The sequence below is a fragment of the Lissotriton helveticus genome, chromosome 4_1 (assembly GCF_964261635.1).
Source record: "Lissotriton helveticus chromosome 4_1, aLisHel1.1, whole genome shotgun sequence".
NCBI lineage: Eukaryota > Metazoa > Chordata > Amphibia > Caudata > Salamandridae > Lissotriton > Lissotriton helveticus.
This window is the reverse complement of record NC_136063.1, coordinates 558,019,035-558,040,347: the sequence shown is the minus strand read 5'-3', so window position 1 is coordinate 558,040,347 and position 21,313 is coordinate 558,019,035. Positions and strand designations below refer to the sequence as shown.

The 21,313-nt window shown below is 46.6% G+C and overlaps 1 protein-coding gene across 1 annotated transcript in view; it reads right to left on the bottom strand.

Moving 5' to 3' along the window:
* Positions 1–233: 233 nt before the first annotated feature.
* Positions 234–21,313, bottom strand: part of TRPA1 (transient receptor potential cation channel subfamily A member 1) — an 812,153-nt gene continuing 791,073 nt past the window's right edge. Inside the window, exon 28 of the mRNA XM_078686165.1 lies at positions 234–441. Coding sequence (XP_078542291.1) covers positions 234–441 — 208 coding nt within the window. The remainder of the gene's footprint in view (positions 442–21,313) is intronic.

The window sequence follows — 21,313 nt, the reverse complement described above, 5'->3', positions numbered from 1 at the left end:
ATTGAAATACTTTTCCATTTAGATATCATATTTCTTTAATTACTTTTGCTATTTTATACGTTTATTTGCCAATCCAAATCAACAATAAAATTGATTGTTTGAATAATTGACAAATCCCCTACGACTTGACCTGAAACGCTGAAAAAGGAAACAAAAGATATCACTCTATTGTTTGATATATCTACACGTGGAAACAAAATATCTCAAGACAGTATCGTTCTTTTTTTAAACATCTATTTGCAAGTTGCATCTTTTGCTTTGATTGCTTTTAACGCACAGTTCCATTTACTTTCTTTGCGGTTCAGTGCCTGTTTAATGACCTTGGAACTTTGCTGATCTTGTTCTTCTTCATCTTCAGCCTCTGTAATGATTTCCATTTTCTGCAGGATCAATTTAATTAGTTCATTTTGTTTTTGAAGTAGAGACGACATATCTTTCATCCTAAAAGAAACGTGAGAACATTCGTGTTAGATATTCATATTGTAAGCTCTAAAAGCCCATCCACTGAGGAGAGAATTATGTTATTATACATTCCATTTGCATTAAATACATTTTCTTCAGTATTTAGCAAATCAGCTGTGGTCTCTTTTTTCTTGTTTGTTCATTACTTTCTTGGTTCATTGCTTTAATTTCAATAATATCCATATGGAAAAGTCTGATTTACTTAGCCTCTTATTATTGTTTAATTGTGTCTTTATGTCATACGCATGGCCCGTTGCATTATAATTTGCAAAATGTATGACTGAAAGTTTAAAATCCAACACCTAAATATATCTGACACTTGACTCCAAGTTGTATAGTAGGTGCTCGTTGAATACTGACTATTGATTCTTTTATCTTCATGCAGTAGTTTCAGAAAGATTTAAAAGGTCGGTGTCTGCACGCATGCCAATGTGTTCACATATGTATGACATACTACTAGAAAACGACCATTATCAAACAATAATCCCCATATCCTCCATTTGACTTTCCCGACCCAGGGCCTTTTCACAACTCTTTAAGCACATTCGCAGGGCTTCATTCCTTCTTTATGTTGTTGGGGCACTATCAATACAAGAGCATGGAATATATACACCATTAGGAACAGAGCTTTTTTTAGTATTTTAGCATGTCAAGCATAGCAGCTCATAGTCACTCCACAGCCTCAAAATATTGACATTCTCATCGCTGTAACTTTTCTTGCTATTTAATGCCCTCATTTCTCCCTGCCTCATACATTCATTAAGATCTTACAAATCCACACCGGTTTTACCCTCAACACCTTCCTTTGTACCACCTTCCAATTCACCCCACTTGCCTAATGTGATAGTACCAATTGGTAGGCAAGATACTCATGAATGTTAGCAGAGGACACCAAGTCAACCATTTAGAAAGAATTATGCCTGGGATTACCTTGGTCATCTGTTTAATCTCTGCAACAGCCCATCATTTCAGAAACTGACCCTGAGGCCCCCAACAATATAATGAATCCATGTTCTTTCCTTTGATGGATCAAAACCATCCCCAACTCACAGACAGAGAAAGTTCTGTAAATAGACTCATGTATAGACCTGTATGATTAACCTGTATATATGTTCATAATGCTGGTATTGCATTTCCGTTGGATTACAGTGTTGCAAAATGTCAATACAAAACATTTTTAACCCCTTCGACGCTGATGACGAGCTGGGCTCGTCATGAGGTAGCCTCCTCGCACGTTCATGACGAGCCCAGCTCGTCACGTAACATGCGATTTAAAAAATCTCAGCGTGCGAGCGGAATTCCGCCCGCACGCATGCGGTTAATAACCTAATTAGTCAGCTGAAATTAGAAATAAAGATGGTATTGATTTAGCCAGGACTCTCTTCTAATCATTGTGCCTCCAACAATACAGCTCAAAGAAGAAAATAATGATTCAAGTGTCACTGCAGTTCATACCAATGCTCATTTGACTCTTGACAGTTATTTTAGAAGCACCCATATCATGCATTCATGTGCAGAGGGAACGGTGTCATAATAAAGTTTATCTTCTCAGGGTGTTTCCTTTTTATTATAATTTTTTTAACATGGGGGTTTTTTGCCTGTTACTTTCTGAGGCCTGCTGACTGGGCCCTACCAAACTTTTTCCTTTCTTTAACAAGCCAGCCTACGTTAACCTGAGAAAGGCCTTCGATTGAGCCAGGTTTCTTGGCCGACATTGGAAGGTGTTAAACACTAAACACTATTACACTATAGGATGGCTGTATTCTATGCAGCCAATTTACGGGTCTGTTGTGTACAGTGAACAGTTCTAAGATAAGAATAATTGTACATTGCCAATATGTTCTCAAGTGAGCTTTGTGTGCTAAATCTGCTCCTTGAGTTCTCATAAAAATACTAAAAGTAAAGTAAAGTAATTATCTTTTAGACCGAAAGAAGGTATCCTTGATTCTTCGGCCAGTGATGGGGACAACCTTTGAAAAGGTTGGGTTGGATATTATGAGACCTAGAATTTAAGACATTTTGAGTGAAATAACTTGAAAGAGCATAGGGCCGGATGTACATAGGGAATAGTTATGATTACCAAATAGCACATTTTTGTGATTCACTATTTGGTCATCGCAAACACCCGCGTACTTATGTGTGATTAACCATTTAGCAATTCCCTGTGGGTCGCAAATAGACCTACCTAATTTATATTCATGAGGTAGGTTTCAGTGTGCTGCCCATTGGGAATCGCAAAATTCACAGTGATTGTGGCCTGCTGGGGTCCGCAGACTACCATGGCTGTGATGCCTTTTAAATAAAGAATTGATTTTTTTTAAATAAAAAAGAAGCTAATTTTTCTAAGAGGAGAATGGGATGCATTTAAAGAAAAATAAAATTATTTTCATTTTTTAGGAGTCAGTAGTGGTCCGTGAGAACCACTGCCTGGTCTTAAAAAAGGTTTTACAAACATTTGCAAAGTGAAAGAGAGCCTTGAGGACCTCTTCCCATTTGTGAATGGGTTACCACCCACCTGAAGTAGGTGGTGAAATGTTTTGCGAACCGCATTTTGATTACACACATACCACTGCGATTTGGTATTAGGAAGGGATGCTCTAAACCACTGGTACTCATAGTACGGCCCGCGGGCCAGGGGCGGCCCGGCAAGCCTTCCCTGGCGGCCCGCGGACCGTGCAGACATGGTACCCGTGTTTTTTGTTTTTTTAAAGAATCTCAGCAAACACCCCTGCTGCAGCGTGATGCAGAGACTCTCTGTGAGGGCCGGGCGATTTCCGTCAGAGTGGAGCTGCAGGGGCCTAAGAGGTGAACAAAGCCTCATTAGCATGCGAATGGTCTTTTAAGGACCTGTTAAGTGCTCGGGTGTGGCTGGCTGGCTTGCTGAGTGTGTGTGTGTGCCCAGAAGCTGTCTCAGCCCGGGCACACACAGGGAGGGTGAGATGAAGAGGGAGAGGGAGGGAAATGGAAGGAGACAGAGATAGACAGACAGAGGGAGAGCGAGGGAGACAGAGGGAGAGCAAGGGAGGGAGACCGAGGCAGACAGAGGGAGAGCGAGGGAGGGAGACAGGCAGACAGAGGGAGAGCGAGGGAGGGAGACAGGCAGACAGAGGGAGAGTGAGGGAGGGAAACAGGCAGACAGAGGGAGAGAGAGAGCGAGGGAGACAGAGGCAGACAGAGGGAGAGCGAGGGAGGGAGACAGGCAGACAGAGGAACAGTGAGGGAGTGAGACAGGCAGACAGAGGGAGAGCTAGGAAGAGAGACAGAGGTAGAGCGAGGGAGGCAGCGTGAGGCAGAGCGAGGGAGACTGAGGCAGACAGGGAGAGCGAGGGAGAGTGAAGGAGGGAGACAGGCAGACAGAGGGAGAGTGAGGGAGGGAGACAGGCAGACAGAGGGAGAGCGAGGGAGGCAGAGCGAGGGAGAGCGAGGGAGACAGAGGGAGACAGAGGGAGAGCGAGGGAGACAGAGGCAGACAGAGGGAGAGGGAGGGAGACAGGCAGACAGAGGGAGAGCGAGGGAGGCAGAGGGAGAGCGAGGGAGGCAGAGCGAGGGAGACAGGCAGACAGAGGGAGAGCGAGGGAGGGAGACAGGCAGACAGAGGGAGAGCGAGAGAGGGAGACAGGCAGACAGAGGGAGAGCGAGGGAGGGAGACACGCAGACAGAGGGAGAGAGAGAGCGAGGGAGACAGAGGCAGAGCGAGGGAGAGCGAGAGAGGGAGACAGGCAGACAGAGGAACAGTGAGGGAGTGAGACAGGCAGACAGAGGGAGAGCGAGGGAGGCAGAGCGAGGGAGAGCGAGGGAGGGAGACAGCAGACAGAGGGAGAGGGAGGGAGGGAGACAGGCAGACAGAGGGAGAGCGAGGGAAAGACAGAGCGAGGGAGGGAGACAGAGGGAGGGAGACCTCAGTGAGGGAGACCTCAGAGTGAGTGAGGGAGACCTCAGAGTGAGTGAGGGAGACCTCAGAGTGAGTGAGGGAGACCTCAGAGTGAGGAAGACCTCGGAGTGAGGGAGGGGGAAGGAGAGAGAGGGAGACAGAGGGAAGGAGGGACAGGGAAGGAGAGAGAGGGAGACAGAGGGAAGGAGGGAGAAGGAAGGAGAGAGGGAGAGAGAAATAGAGGAAGGTAGAGGGAAACAGAGAGAGAGAGAGGGAAACAGAGAGAGAGAGGGAGACAAAGAGAGAGTGATACAGTCAGAGTGAGTGAGACCGAGGGAGAGAGGGAGTGAGACAGTCAGAGTGAGTGAGACAGAGGGAGAGAGGGAGTAAGAGGGAGTGAGACAGTCAGAGTGAGTGAGACAGAGGGAGACAGAGAGACAGAGGGAGACAGAGGGAGAGAGAGGTAGAGAGAGGGAGAGAGAGAGAGAGGGAGGGAGGGAGGGAGAGAGGGAGGGAGGGAGACAGAGAGAGAGAGAGAGAGAGAGAGCGACAGAGAAAGAACGAGAGAGAGAGAGAGAGAGAAAGAAATGTGTGTATGCTGGGTCTGGTGGCTCAGTGGACGAAGGTGTCCGCTGCAGGGACCTGTGATCAACCTCATGGTCAATTTTTTTTTTAGCCCCGCCCCCTCCCCCACTGACCCCGCCCCCACCGGTGCGGCCCTCGGACACAAACCACACTGTAAATTTGTCACTCTGGGACTGATATATAAGAGCATAATGGCACAACGTAATGAGACTAGAGCTGAGGGGCTGCGCACGCAAGGAGCCGTGAGAAAGTTACAGAATACTGTAAGACGTTTGGTGAAAACCTGTGCAGAAGTCAGTGGTCGGGTTGTGGAGGTAGAAGAGCGAATTTCCTCAACGGAAGATAGTCTGGCAAAGCAACAAACAGTTATAGAAACATTGCAAAAGTCTAAGTCAGATGTCGAGTGGAAACTCACCGATCTGGAGAACCGCGCTAGGCGCAATAATTTGCGCATTCTAGGAGTAGCTGAAGGGAAAGAGGGATCTGATCCCCGCAGCTTCATCATTCAGGTATTAAGGGAGGCTTTTCCTGAGCTGAATACCTGGAACTGGGACACAGAAATTATCCGAGCGCACAGGTTCCCGTTTGTGAGCCGGCAGCGTGGCACGACTTGAATGCATACCCAAGGGCCATCTTGATATGCCTGAATAACTACCTGTTGAGGGAGGCATTATACGATCTAGCTCGCCCGGGGAGAAAACGGATAGGTGGCGGGTGTAAGTTTTTTATGCGCCCGGATTTCTATCCTATGACGGTGCAGGAACGATGGCAGATGTGGAAATTGATAGCCCCCTTTCAAGCTAAAGGCGCACAATGTTTTCTACTCAACCCCGCTAAGCTGAAGACAATTTATAAAGGCCAGACTCGATATTTCACTACCGGGACAGAAGCACAGGTTTACCTAAAGGAGATTGACAAATAGTGGAAGAATCCAAAATTAAGCAATGGTTTTGGGAAGTAGTGTGCCGGTTTCTTTCTTTAACAGCCCTGTCTGAAGTTATGCTTGAAGTAAGGGAGGGTGTTCGCAATACGGGGAAAGCAATGTGGTGTTATGGTTAGTTTACAGGGGGCTCTCACTCTCCACATTCATTAATGTGCTACTCCTCCTTTTGCTTTTTTTCTTGCTTTTTTTTTTTCTGGAATATTTTTTCGTTAACTGGTATACATTGAGCAGAGGAGTGGAAATTTGTTGTTGAAGGCGGAGATATGGAAATATCCAAAGACATTTATAAACATTTAACGCATGAATCAATGTATGGAATGTGGATCTTTCCTAGGCCGTTGTTGAAGGATGGGGGGTAGTCTGTTTTAGTTTATAGAAGGCCTGATGTAAGGCCGTGATTGAAAAGGGGAATGTGGAGGGAGTGAGCCAGAGGGTGGGGGGAAGGGCAGTCGCACTACGTGGTGAAAGCACTTCTACATCGCAGAGGACATGGTCCTTAAGCCTCGAGTAGGGTGGTGGGGAGGTGGGGGGGGCGGTGAAGGAATGGGGGGGTAACGGTGATGGGTGTGGGGGAATGGGTAGGAGAAAGAAAATAACACATGAGTTTTGGCTGGTGGAGAGTCCATATTTGGAAGCAGTCAGTAAAGTATATGGGACAAGGTGGTGGATTAATGTAGCGGAGAGAAAGGAAAAAACTTTGATATGTTTAAATGGCGGCAAGGGGGATTAGGATAGGCACATTGAACGTGAGGGGGTTGAATTCATTGGAGAAACGACAAAGAGTTGCACAGGAGCTACAAGTTCTTCAATGTGACATCATATGTCTGCAAGAGACTCACATAGTCTGGTCAAAGAGATTGGTTTTAGCAGAATTAGGGTTTAAGCTAATCCCCTGTACTAAATATTCGGGCGCTGCGAGAATAGTGGCAATTCTCGTCAAAAAACATATAGGTAGCAAGGGTAGGGTACACTCTGATGGGTTAGGTCGCTGGGCAATTGCTGAGTGCATTGTGGGTCACACCAAATTTACATTGTGTGTGGTTTATGGGGCAAATTTAGATGAAGCAACCATCCATGATTTTTTAAATGTAGAATTAGCGGCTTGGCCCACACCGTTGATTGTGTGTGTCGATGGGCTGGTGGATGTGTGGTCCTTCTTAAGGGGGGGTCACCGGGATATACTTTTTTTTCTTTTCCACATCGGACGTTAGTTCGATTAGATTATTTCTTTACTTCCTCTTTATTGTTAAATCATCCTACGATCCAGGTATACCCGAGATTCACATCAGATCACGGGCCAGTAGTACTAGCCTTAGCAGGGATAGCATCAAATGAGCGCCCAAGGGGGTTCTCCTTCGACCGCAAATTGTTGATTGAAAAGCAATTTGTTGAGCACATGAATCAATGGATCCCATTTTTTTTCAATATTAATCGCGGAAGTAGTAGTGAGGGTTGTGTTTGGGATTGTTTTAAGGCTGCTTTCCATGGAGAGGCGCTGAGTTTTGCCCTTTATAAACAAAAAAAGCAGTCAGCTAAAATAAAAACACTCTATCAGGAGTAAGCATGGGCGTAAAATCCGCTCCGCTCGCGGATTTTTCGGATTTTCGGCAAATTCGCAATCCGCGAACGCTCGCGAATTTGTCGAATATCCGTGAATCCGCTTGCGGCGGATTTTTTGCTTGGTTGCAGCGCGCGGCGTGGTGCACGGCGTTCACTTTCCGTCATTTAGCGTTTGCCGAGTTGTTTTTCTTTGCGAGTGACGCGCCATTTTAGATCTTGCTGCGTGTTCCCGCGGGAGTTTGGCGCCCGCGAATACGTAATCGCGGCTTGCCACCTTGCACAGCACACCTCGTGAGAGTTCGCAATTGCGAACACGTAGTTGCGGCGGAAAGGAACAATCTCGCACTTGCGAAATAGAGATTTTGCAATTTCGCACAAGAAAATCACCAGCAAACAGGATAAACCTTCAGAAAATTATGATTTTTATCAGAATCACTCCTCAGGTTGACATTTGCATGGCCTTTTTTTTTGCAAGGAGTCCATTTTGGGAGGGGGGAGGAAGGAAGTGCCCCACAGTCTCCAACTTCCTGTTCCTGTCCAGCAGGCTCCTCCCAGTGCTTTGTCCATCTCCTGGTCACTTTCATTTGGATCTGGAGCTGGAAGGATTACTTTTTGTGGGTGCTGCTGGATATTTGGATTTGAGGCCTTTTTGACTGTCTTTGGATCACTTTTGGATTAGAAATCAACTTTCACAAGTAAGTTTGTTTGGGGCATTACAGTTGCTGCAAGTAAAATTTTGGAACTTTTTCAGAACATTAAACAAATTATATTGTGGGTAGCCACAGTATCCAGTAGGACCAGGGTTGGTTAGGGGTGCATGATACAACTGTTTTGTTGAATTTAAACACCATTAAGGCCATGGATGGGCTGGGATTGTGCTGATTTTTGTCCTTTTTTTGGGCCTGCTGGTGGGGCCCTTTGCCCAGGGGTGGTGAGTGTTGCATGGGCCTAGTCTTTCTGTGGGGTGTCTTCTTGAATTTAAACATAATTGAGGCCATGGATGGGCTGGGATTGTGCTTATTTTATTGTTTTTTGCCGTTTTTGGGGGGCTGCTGGTGTGGCCTTTTGCCCAGGGGTGGTGGTGCATGGACTGAGTGTGCCTGTGGTGTGGTCTCACTCTCTTTAATGTAAACATCATGGATGGCATTGGATTGTGGTGATTTCTGGCTGTTTTTCTGTTTTTGGGGGGTGTACTGTTGATGTGGACTGGCCATGTGGGTGGTGGTGGTGGCCATCTTGAGTGCTGGCTGGTACAGGCAACATGTGCTTGGGGTGTAAGGGGCCATTTTGAGGAGAGGCAGTGTCTGAGGCCTGCACTTATTTTGCCTACTTTTCATCCATTATGCCCAGGGGTAGTGAGTGTTGCATGGGCCTAGTGTTTCTGAGGGGTGTCTTCTTGAATTTAAACACCATTGAGGCCATGGATGGGCTGGGATTGTGCTGATTTTATTGTTTTTTGTCGTTTTTTTGGGCCTGCTGGTGGGGCCCTTTGCCCAGGGGTGGTGAGTGTTGCATGGGCCTAGTCTTTCTGTGGGGTGTCTTCTTGAATGTAAACATAATTGAGGCCATGGATGGGCTGGGATTGTGCTTATTTTATTGTTTTTTGTCGTTTTTGGGGGGCTGCTGGTGTGGCCTTTTGCCCAGGGGTGGTGGTGCATGGACTGAGTGTGCCTGTGGTGTGGTCTCACTCTCTTTAATGTAAACATCATGGATGGCATTGGATTGTGGTGATTTCTGGCTGTTTTTCTGTTATTTGGGGGTGTACTGTTGATGTGGACTGGCCATGTGGGTGGTGGTGGTGGCCATCTTGAGTGCTGGCTGGTACAGGCAACATGTGCTTGGGGTGTAAGGGGCCATTTTGAGGAGAGGCAGTGTCTGAGGCCTGCACTTATTTTGCCTACTTTTCATCCATTATGCCCAGGGGTAGTGAGTGTTGCATGGGCCTAGTGTTTCTGAGGGGTGTCTTCTTGAATTTAAACACCATTGAGGCCATGGATGGGCTGGGATTGTGCTGATTTTATTGTTTTTTGTCGTTTTTTTGGGCCTGCTGGTGGGGCCCTTTGCCCAGGGGTGGTGAGTGTTGCATGGGCCTAGTCTTTCTGTGGGGTGTCTTCTTGAATGTAAACATAATTGAGGCCATGGATGGGCTGGGATTGTGCTTATTTTATTGTTTTTTGTCGTTTTTGGGGGGCTGCTGGTGTGGCCTTTTGCCCAGGGGTGGTGGTGCATGGACTGAGTGTGCCTGTGGTGTGGTCTCACTCTCTTTAATGTAAACATCATGGATGGCATTGGATTGTGGTGATTTCTGGTTGTTTTTCTGTTTTTTGGGGGTGTACTGTTGATGTGGACTGGCCATGTGGGTGGTGGTGGTGGCCATCTTGAGTGCTGGCTGGTACAGGCAACATGTGCTTGGGGTGTAAGGGGCCATTTTGAGGAGAGGCAGTGTCTGAGGCCTGCACTTATTTTGCCTACTTTTCATCCATTATGCCCAGGGGTAGTGAGTGTTGCATGGGCCTAGTGTTTCTGAGGGGTGTCTTCTTGAATTTAAACACCATTGAGGCCATGGATGGGCTGGGATTGTGCTGATTTTATTGTTTTTTGTCGTTTTTTTTGGCCTGCTGGTGGGGCTCTTTGCCCAGGGGTGGTGAGTGTTGCATGGGCCTAGTCTTTCTGTGGGGTGTCTTCTTGAATGTAAACATAATTGAGGCCATGGATGGGCTGGGATTGTGCTTATTTTATTGTTTTTTGTCGTTTTTGGGGGGCTGCTGGTGTGGCCTTTTGCCCAGGGGTGGTGGTGCATGGACTGAGTGTGCCTGTGGTGTGGTCTCACTCTCTTTAATGTAAACATCATGGATGGCATTGGATTGTGGTGATTTCTGGCTGTTTTTCTGTTTTTTGGGGGTGTACTGTTGATGTGGACTGGCCATGTGGGTGGTGGTGGTGGCCATCTTGAGTGCTGGCTGGTACAGGCAACATGTGCTTGGGGTGTAAGGGGCCATTTTGAAGAGAGGCAGTGTCTGAGGCCTGCACTTATTTTGCCTACTTTTCATCCATTATGCCCAGGGGTAGTGAGTGTTGCATGGGCCTAGTGTTTCTGAGGGGTGTCTTCTTGAATTTAAACACCATTGAGGCCATGGATGGGCTGGGATTGTGCTGATTTTATTGTTTTTTGTCGTTTTTTTGGGCCTGCTGGTGGGGCCCTTTGCCCAGGGGTGGTGAGTGTTGCATGGGCCTAGTCTTTCTGTGGGGTGTCTTCTTGAATGTAAACATAATTGAGGCCATGGATGGGCTGGGATTGTGCTTATTTTATTGTTTTTTGTCGTTTTTGGGGGGCTGCTGGTGTGGCCTTTTGCCCAGGGGTGGTGGTGCATGGACTGAGTGTGCCTGTGGTGTGGTCTCACTCTCTTTAATGTAAACATCATGGATGGCATTGGATTGTGGTGATTTCTGGCTGTTTTTCTGTTTTTTGGGGGTGTACTGTTGATGTGGACTGGCCATGTGGGTGGTGGTGGTGGCCATCTTGAGTGCTGGCTGGTACAGGCAACATGTGCTTGGGGTGTAAGGGGCCATTTTGAGGAGAGGCAGTGTCTGAGGCCTGCACTTATTTTGCCTACTTTTCATCCATTATGCCCAGGGGTAGTGAGTGTTGCATGGGCCTAGTGTTTCTGAGGGGTGTCTTCTTGAATTTAAACACCATTGAGGCCATGGATGGGCTGGGATTGTGCTGATTTTATTGTTTTTTGTCGTTTTTTTGGGCCTGCTGGTGGGGCCCTTTGCCCAGGGGTGGTGAGTGTTGCATGGGCCTAGTCTTTCTGTGGGGTGTCTTCTTGAATGTAAACATAATTGAGGCCATGGATGGGCTGGGATTGTGCTTATTTTATTGTTTTTTGTCGTTTTTGGGGGGCTGCTGGTGTGGCCTTTTGCCCAGGGGTGGTGGTGCATGGACTGAGTGTGCCTGTGGTGTGGTCTCACTCTCTTTAATGTAAACATCATGGATGGCATTGGATTGTGGTGATTTCTGGCTGTTTTTCTGTTTTTTGGGGGTGTACTGTTGATGTGGACTGGCCATGTGGGTGGTGGTGGTGGCCATCTTGAGTGCTGGCTGGTACAGGCAACATGTGCTTGGGGTGTAAGGGGCCATTTTGAAGAGAGGCAGTGTCTGAGGCATGCACTTATTTTGCCTACTTTTCATCCATTATGCCCATGGGTAGTGAGTGTTGCATACTTGCATGTCTCTAGTCTTTCTGTGGGGTGTCTTCAATGTAAACATCATGGATGGCATGGGATTGTGCTCATTTTTCTGTGTTTTGTCGATTTTTTGGGGTGTATAACTGAACTGATGTTCCTCTGTCTTCCATTGCTTTTAGGTGCACAAGAAGACTCAAGAGAACCACCAGTGCCAGGAAGAAGTCCTGCAGCGGTGTGTGTGCAGCATAACGTCACGCGACGTCACGTCTGGACACAGAACCCTCTGCAACTCGTGCAACTGCTGCCTGCTGACCTGCTCTGAAGAAGATGGCCCCAAAAAAAGTAACCCGTAGCTCCTCTAGCAAGAAAGGTGCCAGTAAGGAGCAGAAGAAGCAAGTTACCAAGGACACTGGTGTGCCGCCCGCCCCTTTTTTTGGGAGTAAAAAAAAAAGTATGCCTGCAGCAGCAGCGGGATCTGCTGGGGACCAAGCTGGCAGCAGCACCCCCGCTTCATTGGGCTCAGTGCCACCACCACCACCACGCCAACTTAAGTCCAAGCCCTTGAGTGCTGGAGAGGCAGCCAGTATAGTTCTTCAATCACCATCGACCAGTGATGTTGGCTCATCGCAAGAAAGCAGCAGCAATGTCCCTCAATCAACACAGGTTGTTGTAGCTCATCTGACGAGTGTTGAACAACCACAGCCGCAACAACAATCACATGTGCAAGTACAAGCCCAAGTACATGTGGAAGGAGAGGCAGCGCAAGGAGATGCGCAAGCAGAGGTGCATGGAGGGTCACAAGTGCCCACAATAGTTGTTCCTCCCGAAGTAGGGGCACATCAGGAAATCGACAATCAAGGCGAGGTATCATTTGAGGAAGCCACTCCTCCTGATGATCCTTCATTGTCTTCCACACCCCTAGCAAGGAAGAGATCAAGGGTGGTGTCTACATCCTCTTCAAGCACACCTCCTTCTGATGATACGGATCAAACTTGGGAACCAGCACCACAGCCGTCTGAGAGTGAGGCACACCATGATCCAACAAAGGTAGTTAAGCGTAAAAGGAAGCTCGTCCAAAGTCTCAGAGTTATGGAGTGTGATGAGGCTCAACAAGAAGTGGCGGATACTGCTGCTGATGAAGACTCTGCCAACGACGACCCAGTCATCATAAAGGTCACTGCAGCCCCAGCGGGCATGCAGCAAACAGACATTTTGACCCTAGCCCAAAGAGCTGCTGAGCGTGATGATGATGATGATGATGTTGTCGATGAGGAGGCAGTGGAAACACCACAATCATTGGAGTTAAGTAGTACACCAACTCGTCCCGCTTCCATATTTCTTTCTGGCAAGAAGAGACCTCCGTCAACCTCGACCTTAATTAGTGGCGGTGAAAGTGCAAAACGTACAAAAGTTGGGCAATCCAGATCCTCCACTTCATCTGGCATTAGCTTCATGACCACCACCACCAGTATCGCCGCCTCCTCCAGGTCCCACAGACACTTCAAGTCCCCAGTTTGGGACTTCTTTACTGTTTGTCCCAAAAATCCAAAGTTTGCCATTTGTACCCTTTGTAAGCTTGCAGTTAGTCGTGGTAAGTCAGGTACCAACTATGGTACCGGCGGCCAGAGAGGTCATCTTGAGAGAAAGCACACTGTCAAATGGTTTGCGCACCTAGATGCGATCAAGAAAGGCCAAATTCAAGGAAACGTTGATGTTTCATCTGATGATGACGAGCAGGAAGAAGACGTGTCAAACACTTCCCTTACACCCAGTACCCCTGTCAGCAGCACACCCAATGTGAGGCACACTAAGAGTGTTGGAGCGAGTGAGACACCAACGCACAAAAGTTCACCAGCGAGCAAAATTGGGTCAACGAAGTCATTATCAGCCCGTAAATGCTTGGTCCAGGGCAACATTAGAACAATGCTTACTTCAGACGTGCCATATGAACGCAACCACCCACTGACGCGTCTGTATAACACTAAGCTGGCTAAAATGCTAGCTGTGGACCTTCTACCTTTTTCTTTTGTAGAAGCGGTAGGTTTTCTTGAATTAGTGGCAACGCTCTGCCCTAAATGGAAGGTTCCGAGCCGGTTCTATTTTGCCAGAGTTGCGGTTCCAGCACTACATGAAGATGTGCTGGAGGCGATTGGGGCAGCTTTGCAGAAGAGTGCTGTTCACACAATACATCTGACAACAGACATGTGGACCAGTGGCGCAGGCGCTGATTACATGTGCATCACTGCACACTGGGTCTCTTTTTCAGGTGTTAAAGCAAAGCTAAACGCAGGTGTTGACCCGGACAAAGTTTTCAAAGCTGCTCGGAAACATGCAACACTAGCCATGTTTGGCTTGGAGAAAAGTCACACAGCAGAAAACCTTTTGGAAGAGTTTAACAAAAAGGTCTTGAAAATGCTATCCCCCCTAAAACGCAAGATTGGTTATGTTTCCACGGATAATGGCGCCAATGTAGTTAAGGCCATGTTGAAGGGTGACCATGTTAGAGTGCCGTGTTTGGCGCACTGTATCAACCTGGTAGTTCAAAAATTCTTGAGTGATAAACAGAGTCCAGCGTTTGAGGTAATGGCCACCTGCCGCAAAATGTGCAACCATTTCAGGCATTCTTTTAAGGCCCGGAAGCATCTGCGGAGACTGCTACTTCAACGTGGAATGCCAGTGAAAGCACTCATCCAGGAGGTGGCAACACGTTGGAACTCAACCTTCTACATGCTTGAGCGTCTGTATGAGCAGTATACGGTACTCGATCACTATTTCTTCACAGAGGGTACATCTCAGAAGGAGGACCTGCGGATGAGTGCGGCGCAATGGGACATAGTTAAAAGCCTGACAGACATGCTTCGTCCTTTTGAGTTCTTCACGCGTGCAGTCAGCCAGGAGGACTGTAATTTGGGAAAAGCTATCCCATTGTTGTGCATGCTGGAGCACCAACTGATGGCGGTGTCTTCTGAGTTTGAAAAAGATGTACAAAAAAAAGACCATTTTATTTTGTCTGAGAAATTATTAGAGCGCCTACGTGGTGATGAACGTCTTCAAAAGATCAAGTCAGATCAGCATTACATTTGTGCTACTATTCTGGATCCACGCTACAAAAAGGCGCTGGCAGGCGAAGCATTCTTTCCTTTTGCTGATGCAGATGTTCAAAAGTACAAACATTGGTTAGCCTGGTCAGCCAAGAGGTTTGAAAAAGAACGGCAGGTTATTGAAGGAGAAGACAGTACATCAGCATCAGCAGGCCATCCCCAGTCACAAGAATCCACTTCTGCACCTGTGGCTGGGGCACAAGTGACCTCTCAGCCGTTAAAGACACCGGCAACTGGATCATCTGCACCACACACAACACTAACAGTGACTGCTGAGGAGGATTGGCTAAGTTTGCTTGGGTATGGTTCTCGAAAAAATGTCAAAGGCACAGCAAAAAGTAAGCAAAGTGGAGGAACCGTTGATGACCTTGAGTCGATGGTGCAGGACTATATGAATGACTCAACAGAGGTCTTTCTTAATGATGAGCCATTGCAGTATTGGCATGGCAAAAAACAATTGTGGCCACAGCTCTCCAACCTGGCTATAAACTATTTGTCTTGCCCACTCGCAAGTGTGTCTTCTGAACGTGTTTTCAGTGCTGCTGGTGGCATTATAACTCCCAAACGGAGCCGCCTCTCGCCCAAAAATGTGGAGCGGCTGACAATGATCAAGATGAATCAGCACCTCATACCACCAGATTACAAAGTACGAGAAAGCACGCCGCATGAAGACGAGGAGGACGGCAACGTAGATGAGGGGATTTGTTCTCTGTTCGGTGGCACTGACCTCATCCAGCCTGAATTTGCAGAGTATGATGACGAAATCTTGTTCTTATTCCCTGACACCGAGCCCTGAAAATGAGACAATCAATCAAGAACTTTCTTTTTCGTCCTTATTCACTTTTATTCCTCTGTGCTTTGTGTCTCTCTTTCTTTGTTTTGCATAGTTAATTTAATTCAAACTTTAATCACCTAATCCCAAAAACAAGACCATCATCAGAACTGTCTTCACTTGTTTGCTTATTGATTTGAAGGTGCTGCAGTCTACATTCCTCAGGTTCACAAGTTCTGAAGAACATGCTCCTCTATCCTCCTCCTCCAGACTGCGATTTCCCTCAAAGCAGAGTGCTGGATTACGCCCAATGAAGAAAAACTCAGCACTTGTGGGGGTGTTGTACTTCTTTGCGGGTGAGTTGACGGATTTGGGCCCATTGCTGTGAAGCTCTAATAATGGACAAAAGTGTTTTGGACCAAATATGAGGTAGAAATTTCTTGCCGTTTTTGCTGACTTGCTTGCCTTTGAGGTGCTCTTTGGCGGGGTTCCGGGTGTTTGTGGGTAATTTTTGGTGTCTGGGAGCACTGCTGCGACAGTCTAATCTTGATTGCATTTGCTTTTCAGGAAATCCGTGGTGGAAAACAGGAGTTATGATGATTGATGATGATGATGACCTAGCTGCACAGCGCCGCGTTTGGACCGAAGGCCGAGAGATATTGTAAGTATGAGATTTAGCTTTTTCGCTGTTTGGGGGTGTTGTCGGGTGGTTTTTTCCGGGTGGGTTGGCGGGTCTTGCCTGGGGCATTCCTGGGAAGGTCTAATACCGGATAGAAGTGTTTTGGACAAAATCCTGAAGGAACAGCCTTTTTTTTGCTATTTCTTCTGTCATCTTGCTCAATGTAGCGTTTTGGGGGGCTTCCTGCTGTTCGTGGGTGGGTTGCGGCCGGGGTCTCTGTCGAAGCACTGCTGCGACAATATAATCTTGATTGCATTTGCTTTTCAGGAAATCCGTGGTGGAAAACAGGAGTTATGATGATTGATGATGATGATGACCTAGCTGCACAGCGCCGCGTTTGGACCGAAGGCCGAGAGATATTGTAAGTATGAGATTTAGCTTTTTCGCTGTTTGGGGTGTTGTCGGGTGGTTTTTTCCGGGTGGGTTGGCGGGTCTTGCCTGGGGCATTCCTGGGAAGGTCTAATACCGGATAGAAGTGTTTTGGACAAAATCCTGAAGGAACAGCCTTTTTTTTGCTATTTCTTCTGTCATCTTGCTCAATGTAGCGTTTTGGGGGGCTTCCTGCTGTTCGTGGGTGGGTTGCGGCCGGGGTCTCTGTCGAAGCACTGCTGCGACAATCTAATCTTGATTGCATTTGCTTTTCAGGAAATCCGTGGTGGAAAACAGGAGTTATGATGATTGATGATGATGATGACCTAGCTGCACAGCGCCGCGTTTGGACCGAAGGCCGAGAGATATTGTAAGTATGAGATTTAGCTTTTTCGCTGTTTGGGGGTGTTGTCGGGTGGTTTTTTCCGGGTGGGTTGGCGGGTCTTGCCTGGGGCATTCCTGGGAAGGTCTAATACTGGATAGAAGTGTTTTGGACAAAATCCTGAAGGAAACACCAGTTTTGGCACTTTTTGTAAGTTAGGGTTCGTTAGGGTTAGCCCTACCAGCAGGATTGCATGTGTTTCGGGGGGTTCTATTGCAACGCAGTTCTGGTGTTGTAGAGCACTGTTGGAGCGATGCTGGCTATGGATACTTTTGCTTGCTTGCAAGTGGTTTGAATACAATCCACGGTCTGTATTTGGGCCTACTGTTACTTTCAAAGTACGTTTTGTAACCATTTTTCTGCTAGGCATCGTTTTTGGAGATCTGATTGGGGTTTTTCTACATTTTTGCGACTGGCTTTAGTAAGGGTCTTGGTGGGAGCATTGCTGGGAAGGTCAAATTTTGTTCTAAAACACAGTTTACAGTACACCTACCTTGAGGGGAAAGATCCGCTATAATATTTTGGCCATACTTAGTTATCCTTAAAAAGGTGACTCAGACAGAGCACGCAATTTCAAAAATATTGTACTGTCTATTAGGGAAATCAAAGTGTCACATTTTGAACCACACAGCGTACATACCTTTTATTTATTTATCAGTGGTATTGTAATAGCACTTCCTGTTTTCCGTTCAATAATTACAGGCCGGGTTTCAGTCAACATCCGCCAGGCAGGCAGTGGACACTAGGGTGTCTTCTGTCAGTGGTCACCAACATTGATGGACGAAGCGTCAGCTGGAATGGAGGAGTGCCGCCAATAAGAGGAATTGTTTGCTGCATGGCTCTTACTTACCAAATTCAAGGACAACTCCAACAACATACGCAATACAGATACAGTATCCATTGTATTATTCTATGAGTGTGACTGCATGTGCTTAGCTTTAGTTTGTAACCAAAGATTGTCTTTATCTTCAATTATTGTTTGTCCATGCTCTGCTTTTTTTTTCTTCTCTCAACAAAACCTACCCAAAAAGAAACCCCCATTCCCATCCATTTTACAAACCCTAACCCTCTTCCCCCGGGCTGTGTTGTTTTGCTTGATGTCTGACTAAAATGACATCAATAATTCCACACACTTGCTGGGGAGGATAAGGTCATAGCAACAGGCTGGTGAAGGAATACGAGGATATCTTCTAGACTTACTCAGCTTCAGTACTATATCTTCTAGTAGTAGTAGCCAATGTCAAATAAATTCAACGCAAGTACTAGTTATACTTGCAAGCAAATACTTTACCATTTGTTAGGCTACATTATGGCACTGTTCTGTCTGTCACCTGCTATATTCTCGATCGTACCGTAACCGTTGTAATGCTACAGTAAGGACAAACAAGGTTTTGTTTTCTTTTTTTCCATAGGCATGCAACTGCCACTGTGTCACACCACTAGTACCACCGCAATGAGGAAATGTCACCCGCCCAGGATTGACAACGTTAATCCCCATTTCACGTGGAGCCAGCCCTGGGCCTAGCCCTAATTTCTAACACAAATTACAGGTAAGATAAGGGTTTGGTGGGAGGTAGTATAATGGAGTATTATTTCGGAGTAGACAAGAGATTGACGGTTGTACTACTAAAGTCCTACGACTGTTCAGGAAAACAAAGTTTCTGTTACACCCCCACCCCCCACCCACCAGACTGAAAAGCAGTAAAAAACAGGTATGGTCAGATAAAGTTTTAAAATATATTTATGTAGCCCTAACAAAATAATCTCCCTCACCCACCCTAACCCCAACGATTGTCTTTGAAACGTCCCAAAACGATCCCAACTCCCAAATCCCACCCCCCAAAAGTCTATAAAAAAAGGGCAAGGGACACTCCACTACTGGAGGGTGCTGGTGCTGGTGCATTTTGCGGCATGGGCATCATACTCCTTGCGGAGGGTGGCAAGCTCGGAGCGGAGGCCCTTAACCAAGTTCTTATACTTCAGGACCTCCTGCTCCAGGTTGGACATTCGGACTCGTAGGTGGCGTTGGCGTTCCTTGCAGCTCCTGTGGGGGGCAGCTGGTATTTCTGTTGCTTGGCGGTGGCGGTTGTCTTTGTTAGCCCGGCTCGGTCCCGCTGGCTTAGTCACGGAGGAGGATGCAGTGGTCACAGCCGAGGATGTTGTTGTTGCCCCGCTCGACTGCGTGTCCTCCTCCTCCTCCAGGGCCACCAGCCGCCGATATTCGGCGACAGTGGCCTCCAGCCTCCGTTGCCAGGCCATTCTAGCCTGCTCCCTCCGTGTTGTTGATTTGGAAGGAGCAACTATATGAAGAAAGAAAGACATAGTCTGTAACCAATGCTCCTTAGCATTAATAACACAAAGTGATTGAGCCGAAAGTTGGGTCACAGTACAAGTAGCAAATTGAAAGCACAGTACATAACTATTGAGGACAGTATCTATGTAACCTCCCACTTCTGCATCCTTGCTCTAACATTAGTGGTAGTTTAATGAACAAATTCTACGACCACTATGGACTTCCATTACAGTCGACTATGACAGTACACCAGTCTTCTTCTTCTTCTTCTCTCTTGTTTAGGGAAATTGGTACGTTATCTTATGCAAGCCGGCAGAATGACATGGACAGCACAGTGAACTTGCACCCGAGAAAAAAAGTTGCACACCATGATGAGTGAGACAGACTTGCGTTACTGTACCGGTCCAGTACATGCAGGTGGTGAAGCTATTACTTTTCTATTACGGGTGGCACTGAGAATACTCTGTTACAAGGGCTACTGCTTAATTAATTTACCTTTCACCCTACAGTGCAAATGAGTACTAGAAAAGGAAAATGAAGAAGCTAACTAATTTGATTATCTATCACTTCACATGGGACGTATTTGATGACATATGGGATGACTTTAGGTGCTTTGCTTAATATTGAGTGAACAGTGATACACCCACACATGAATGACGTACTACAAGTAAACTAAAGTTATTAAGAGAGGTACGGAGTGTCCACCGTAATAACCAGATATATGCTGTGATTGCAGACGCAATACAAAGTACTGCTACTATTCATGGTAGTATTGGACACATTTACAATTTCTTTTCCTTGCCTTCCCTGCACTGGAACGGACGTGCGGGTGCGGTGGTACATGCTCTTCAAGGTAACACTTACTTCATCTGGCGACCATCTACTCTCTCTAGATACACATGTGCTATCTAAGAGTCAGAGAATACCATGCTCCAGGCATCCATTCAGTCAAAGTATACGCACACATACAGTTTCTGTTTCACCCACCCAGGCTGCTGTCCTTCCACCCATCCTTGCTTCATCATTGACCCAGCCATGCACCATACCATATTCTTTCCTTCCCAGCCACCTCGGGGGCCAAGCAAACACATATCGTTCTTCTTTGCCAGCCATCATACAAGTTCGCGTCCCACTTACTTACACCCTTCTTTCGCTTTTCGTTCATCCCATCCATCACGTTCGTCTAAGAACTTATTGGGATTCTTCTCACCAAAAACTTCACAGCTAAGTCGAAGTACATTTCGAGGAGGCTACTACCTGGTTGATTTGTAATACACCCGTGCAGAAAGCACACTATGCAGTCTTCAATCTCAATAAGTAAGGAATATATAGCTTACCTGTTTCCGCCACCACCGTTTGAACCCCCACAGGACCGTCCGCCGGCTCTTGCACCGCCTCCTCCCCAGAGTCCGCCGAGTCCTCGCCCAACACAGCCACCTCCGCGCTGGCCCCGTCACCAGATGTTACACCTACAAAGTACATTTAAGAATGTTAGAATACACCACTCACTACTATATAATATTTGGTCTAGGAGAAATGTTAAAAAAACTGAATACAATGTAATAATTTGTGACTGTCTACTCCAAAGTAAAAATGTCCCATTTTCCAGGGAAGGCTGTTGTCTTGCTGCACTTTTATGCACAACTGATGAATGCTTGCTTTTGATTTTTAACACGCACCACTTTTTCTCCTAACAGACAGAAGCTTGACTCCTAAGAACACGACCAGGATCAAGTTCAAACCAGGTGAGAGCTCGGCTCGACCACAAGAAATGTGTCCAATTAATCGTCAGCACTAACCACTTTTCCGTTTTCAGTTAAATAGTTTTATGACAAAGTAGATTTTAATAAATGTGTTTACTTTTAATAAAGCTTTTAAACTTAAATAGACTCTGTGGTTTTTGTTCCTCCAGACTAGAGTGGATGAGCTAAAGGTTTTGGAATTTTTGCAAGCATGAGTGCCTCTGACACTTCTTGACTGTGCTGTGACTCCGTACTCTCTTGTCCTGCGTACGATAATCTAGAGATCATTGGGGATCAATAATCGGTGACTTCGGGAGCTGAATGACTCTGCCACACTATCTAGTCAGTAAGGAGACAGTGCATAGA